Below are 6,613 nucleotides of genomic sequence, written 5' to 3' on the forward strand. Positions count from 1 at the left end.
ATATGCTCAGACCTTTTCTATTGTTTTTGTTTGTTTGTTTGTTTTTTGTTGTTGTTTGTTTGTTTGGTATGGTTTTTGAGACGGAGTTTCACTCTGTCACCAGGCTGGAATGCAGTGGGGCAGGCGATCTCAACTCACTGCAACCTCCGCCTTCTGGGTTCAAGCGATTCTCCTGCCTCAGCCTCCTGGGTAGTTGGGACTACAGGCACTGCCACCACAACTGGCTAATGTTTGTATTGTTAGCAGAGATGGGATTTCACCATGTTGGCCAAGATGGTCTCCATTTCTTGACCTCATGATCTGCTCGCCTCAGCCTCCCAAAGTGCTGGGATTACAAGTGTGAGGCACCGCAGCAGGTCAGAACTTTTCTTTTTTTTTTCCTTTCTTTTTTTTTTTCCTATCCCCTCCTTAGGTGACTGTATCAGTGCCTGACTGAGGACAGTAGTTCTCCATGGGGTTTGCATCATTGTTCTCTAGTTCACTCTCTCAGGAGCATGTGCAGTTTCAACTTCTTGTTGGCTTCTCTCTTCCACTCAGGATTTAAAACTTTCACACTTGATTCTTTTCATTCTGTCTTTTTAATCCTAATACCACGTTCTCTTGGCATCCATTATCAGTGGTAGAGTCTGTTGCATCTGAATTGTTACTCACAGCAGGTAATAAGACAAGAAGACCGCCTGGGTTTTCTGAGCCGGCCTTTGTACTTAGGGTTACCTTTCTGAGCCCCATATCTTCCAGCACTCCTCTTAGTAATGGCCCTCAGTCCTGCACACACCATCAGACCCCTGGGGCTGAGCAGAGCCCTGCACTGTCAGGTTTCTGCACCAACACAAAGGCTCCCTCCTCTCTCCTATAGAGGGCGCTCCAGGGATGGTGGGTGCTGCCAGAGACACCAGTAATTCTGCCACACCTTGCCTGTGGGGTCATGGGAGCTCAAAATGCCCCTCCTTTCCTCCACAGGACCAGATGCCTGAGCTAGGAGAGCCCTCATTCCTGCTGTGATCCTGCCATGGATACCTGGCTCCTATGCTGGGCAATTTTTAGTCTCTTGAAAGCAGGTCGATGCTTAGGACTCTAGGAAATTCTTGCTTTGAACTTACCTAAGACAGTTCTAAACTATTCTCTTAATCTTCTTTCTTTTCCCGCAGGACACACAGAACCTGAAGTCACCCAGACTCCCAGCCATCAGGTCACACGGATGGGACAGGAGGTGATCTTGCAGTGTGTCCCCATCTCTAATCATTTCTACTTCTATTGGTACAGACAAATCTTGGGGCAGAAAGTCGAGTTTCTGGTTTCCTTTGTTAATGATAACATCTCAGAGAGGTCTGAAATATTCGATGATCGATTCTCAGTTGGAAGGCCTGATGGATCAAATTTCACTCTGAAGATCAAGTCCACAAAGCTGGAGGATTCAGCCATGTACTTCTGTGCCAGCAGTGAAGCCACAGCCTTACAAAGACACCTCCAGCCTGTGCACAAACCCCCAGAGATCTGCCTCCCTCCCAGCCACCAGCTCCCACTTCCTGTCTAAGAAAGAAAGTATCTGGTTGGGTTTGTTCTTGCAGCCATCTCCAAATAGACAGATATCTGAAATTACATTACCAAAGATATCTTGGGCAGAAATGGCCAGCTACTGTAGGATTTGAAGAACTTTTACAGATACTATTAGGTGTGACTGTGGACTCTGAGTACAGGACAATTGTACACGACCACATAACCTGCATCTTTTCTTTATTCCCATTTTGCCATTTTTATTAGAATTTTTTTTTGTTTTAGTTGTTTAGGAAAACATATTTTGACTCATAGAATTGCAAGATGATTACTGAGCGGGAGTTCAGGTATTTACACAAGAATATAGAGGGTCCCCATGGGAACCTTCAGAAAGAGAAGGGACTTGGTACAAGGGCCTCAATATCAATGAGTCTTGCTCAGTATGTGGGCAAGAGCAGAACAATCTGATGACCCTGTCAACCTGGTGTGATGCATTTGGGCTAATAATGCTAGCTCACAAAATAACAAGTTAAGAGAGTAGAAAACATGGAGTCTAATATTGGGACACCATTTTACACCATTTCAAGGTCAACAGAGGTCTAGACCAGCATGAGAATTGCCAGAATAAAGCCAGGCAGTGCAGGAACAGAATTCAGCAGCAAAAGTCAAGAGACATCTAGAGGCAGAGGCAGGAATGAACTTGTCACTTTCAACTTAACATGAGGCAGCCAGATTAACTTCTTGAGTTTCATTTAAGAAACTATTTGTCTTTTAAACATATCTACTGAATTCTAAATTTTAGGTATTTTGTATATTTCAGTTCTGGAATTTCCACTTAAATCTTCCTGCAATTTCCAGGTGTCTGCTAAGATTCCACATTTTGTCATTTACTTTGTTGACTATATTAACATTCATCATTTTTAAGCCAATTTTGGATAACTTTAACATCTGAATCTGTTTGGGTCTATTTCTTTTTTCTGTTTTCTCTGTTTCTTTTCTGGGCATGTGATTTTGTTTTCTCACACAACTAGTAATTTATTTGAATGCTGAATATTGTATAAAAACTATAGAGATAATCTGAGGCTCTGAATGATTTCATCTTCCTCAAATGATTCACTTTTGCTTCTGTTGGGAATTGTAGCAGGGGCAGATCACCTTAACTGAGCTGATGACTGAGCTGGATCAGAGCTGGGCTTCAGCCTACGTGATGGCTGCTCGCCTTTGGTCTTAGCCATTGAAGTTCCAACTAGATATCTGGAGTTTAACAGCTTAATCAAAGTGCAAATTGCATGACATAATATTTGCTATTGTAAGTATGCAATTCAACGAATTTTGATAAATTTGTGGAGTTGTGCAACAATCACCGTGATCCAGCTGTAAAACATTTCATCCTCCCCACCCAGATAGTTCCTTCGTGCTCATTTTCAGTCAATCCCTGCTCCTACCCCCAGCACCAAGGCCTGGGGTCTTTGCCAGGGTCCTCTCCTATTCAGTAGTCACTGAACATAAATGTTCTCCAGATCAGAAAGGTGGTGGATGCTCCTCAAAGCCTGCTACACTCTGTCTTCCCTTTTTTCCTCAGCTACTTAGCCAACGATATACAATTGGCAAATGACTTAGAGGCAAAAGTGGTCTGTTAGATCTCTTCTTTCTCGTTGAGGTCCCAATCCCTTAAGTTCTGAATGCCTCAGTAGCTCCAAGTGTCTTCAAACATTTATTTTATGTTTTATTAAGTTTTCTAGTTGTTTTGGTGGGAATGTTGTTCTGCAAAACTTCAGTCTATTAACTCCGAATTAATATATAACCTAGTTTTATATTTGTCAAAGGTGAGGTGCAATTTTGTATGTTTGTATTTTAGGTAGAAGCCTTTTGAAGAAAGGAAGAAGTGAACCTCTCTGTCTTTTTTTTTTGAGACCTAGGCTGCAGTGCATTGGGGCGACTTCGGCTCACTGCAACCTCCACCTCCTGGGTTCAAGTGATTCTCTTGCCTCAGCCTCTGGAGTAGCTGGGATTACAGGCACGCGCCACCACACCCAGCTAATTTTTGTATTTTTGGTAGACAAGGGGTTTCACCATGTTGGCCGGGATGATCTCGGCGTTTTGACCTCATCATCTGCTCGCCTTGGCCTCCCAAAGTGTTGGGATTACAGGCATGAACCACCGCACCCGGCCGCATATCTCCATTTCTAAGAGCTCTACCCCACTTCTGCCTTTGGTCCACCATGGGACAGAGTCTTGACACGTTTGACCTTTTACCACAAGGAGGAGCTGTGACTCTACCGAGATTAAGGGAACTCAGAGGAAGGACAGAGCATTCTCCGCGTGGAAGAGAGTTAAAAGAAATGTTGAGTTTATTTACAGCAGGGAAAAATGTGGTCTGCAGAAGCTGTGTTAATGCTGAAATGTGAGAGGTTAAATATAGACTACTCATTTGCCTTGCTGTGCAGGTGTTTTTTTCTAGCAAAGAGCCTAGACTGCCAGATTTGTTGCATGTGACCCTGCATGGGATGAGAAATAGGGAGAGTTTGAGATGGGAAAGAGGAGCGCTCACAAGCAGATGCCAGTGTAGGACCCCTTCCTGAGAGGAATAAGAGAAGCTCTGGACACTGGGCCTCTGCTCCAGCTCAATCCTGCCATGAAATGACTTCCTGAGACCTGGGCTGTGAGCCTGACAAATCAGGGCTTCCTCAAGGGATATTGCAAAGAGAGTAATTACCAAGGGAAATCTACTTATCAGACCAAAGAATACCTGGAGAGCCATTCCCCTGACTCTAAATGATTAAAGACTTAAGCTAGAAAGGGTTTTCTTTTTTCTTTTTCCTCCTCTGAATGTTCCTTTAAGTTCTTGGAGCAAGAATTTCTAAGGATAGGACACCCGTCTCCTGGGTCTGAGCAAATGGTTCTATCAAAACTACATCACCAGACTCCCTTCCAGCTTCCAGCTTCAACATCTATCCCTGTCTCCCAAGACCCATGGAAGCTAGACTTGTCCAGATGTCAAAAGATGATGCCCAAACAGCTGCATATGGGAAAGAAGGTGGCGTGGACAGACCTCCAGGATGCACATCTGAAACAGGCTCTTCATTTTGTTTTCACTACAGGCTCCTGTTTCACCTTTTCAAAAAGCAGTTGAAATTTTCCTTACTTCTTGGAAATCCAAAGATACAGCAAAGATACATTTTACATAGGCTCTAGCTATGCATCAGGATGGAGCTTCAGAATATCTCTATACTCTACCAGATATATTCTAGCATGCTGCCTGAAAGTGAAAGTCTAGCCAAACAGTTTAACAGGAAAACCATTAGCCGTCCTGTGGAGGTTAATTTTGCAGTTTATTTTGGAATGGAACAAAAGAATGCATTGAAGATAGGAAAATCATGTCTACATGCTAGAATCTAAATTTCTTAACTCTCTGTAGTATGGGCCATTTGCAAATCCTCTAAAGTCATAAAACCAGACTATTCGAAACACACACTTCTAAGCTCAATATTAAATATTTAAAGTGACTAACGTAAGAGTTGCAGAGTCAGGGTCCCCCTGGGCTTTTCAAACTCCTACCCTCACAAAAAATCTAGAACTTCTTCTCAGTAACAAAAATAAGATGAAGTATAACCATTTTCATTATTAATAAATAATTACTATCCATCATGGCATTGCATTTAATTTGTGTTAATTGTTGCTAACAAATGACTACAGATTAAACATTTGTGATCCATATAATAATAGAAATAATAAATGTCAACTTTTTAAGTGGCCAAGAGAGATTTTAATAGCTCAATAGACAAATCGCATGAACTGAAGCTTTGCAAAGGTGAGGGACACATGGCCTGTGACAGGATGTCTTATCTGGTTTTGGTCTGAATTTCATTTGGAAAACTGGCAGCTGCTGGTCGACCTGCAGGGATATGATCCCATGAGCTGAGATGCATGTTGACGTTTGTATTTTTGTCAGCATGAAAGAATATTTTTTAAATGAAGGCCATTGCCCCCGGTAACTAGCAGCCAGCTGGGTCGAATGGAAGTGAAACCATGGCCCTTGTCCCGTTGCAGATCTGGAAACCCAGTGTTAAGCGTCAGTGAAGAGAGAGATGGAATCAGTTGAAATGAAATTGTCATAAGATTGTGCTCAGGAAACTAAATTTGACATAATTGGGCACAAGAGATTGTTCATCCATTCTATTCCACCCGAGGAGACAGCACAGTTTTCCCGTGAGTTCTTGGGGAGCTGGAGGAGGGAAACAGCTCTGCCAGGTGCAGTGGTTTCCTCATGAGAAGTGTAAAAAGAAGAGGCGGAGATGGAGAGTTTGATTCTACAAAGGTGGAAGATTTTGCCTGTAAACATATCAACACACTTGCCTTTCCCGCTAAGACGCAAACCTTGGGGAACTGCCCAAATATAAGACGGGGTTAAAATATTGGACAGCCAAAAATACGACTCATGTTCAAAATATGCATCATGATATCATTCGGTTCAATGTGTTCTACTTCTTCTGCAGCATTCTGCCTCATTCCCTTTGCCCCTACAACTCTACACCTTTTTGTGGATTAAGTTATGCCCATGATAAAACTTATGTTTTCTTCCCTCTTTAACTTTCTTGTTGGAAGCCTGGCTCTTCCCAGGGATCCCAGCGTCTATCCTCTCTCCTTTCTATAGTTTTTTCCTCTTCTGCAGCATAGTGGGCCCTCTCAGAAAAGAAGACGTACATCATCAATTTATTTGCTCCTTTCTATGCTTAGGACAATTTTTGATGGACAATAAAACACTTTTGCTTTCCATGTCTCCTGTAAACAAAACAAAACAAAAGAACAACCAGAAATCCTGGAGGTTGCTGCCCTGGGGCCACTTACTGAGGCACTGAGGTCTGAGTGCTGGGCCTTGCTGACCAGAGTAGGAGGAGCTGTGTCCCGGCCACACCCCCCGTGATTGGGTGGTTGATGGCTGGCAGAGGAGGGGAGTACCATCAGCAAGAATAATGGGGACAGGGGTCCTCAACAGGGGATAATTCACAAAACATGAAGGCATGTTGTGTTGTCACATTGGCACAGCTGGGTAGGGCCCAAGGATGCCAATAAGCATCCTAGCTGAACAGGACAGCCCTCCACAACCAACAATCACCTG

General features: G+C 43.2%; 1 gene segment (V, D, J or C); it reads left to right on the top strand.

The window, feature by feature from the left end:
• The first annotated feature begins 994 nt into the window (after positions 1-994).
• LOC108541479 (T-cell receptor beta chain V region CTL-L17-like) lies at positions 995-1,534 on the top strand. The segment is given in 2 exon segments: positions 995-1,058; positions 1,149-1,534. Coding segments are annotated over 2 exon segments (435 nt in total).
• The last annotated feature ends 5,079 nt before the right edge of the window (positions 1,535-6,613 follow it).

This window comes from Rhinopithecus bieti, unplaced genomic scaffold (genome assembly GCF_001698545.2).
Source record: "Rhinopithecus bieti isolate Rb0 unplaced genomic scaffold, ASM169854v2 scaffold_20175, whole genome shotgun sequence".
In the NCBI taxonomy this organism is placed as follows: Eukaryota; Metazoa; Chordata; class Mammalia; order Primates; family Cercopithecidae; genus Rhinopithecus; species Rhinopithecus bieti.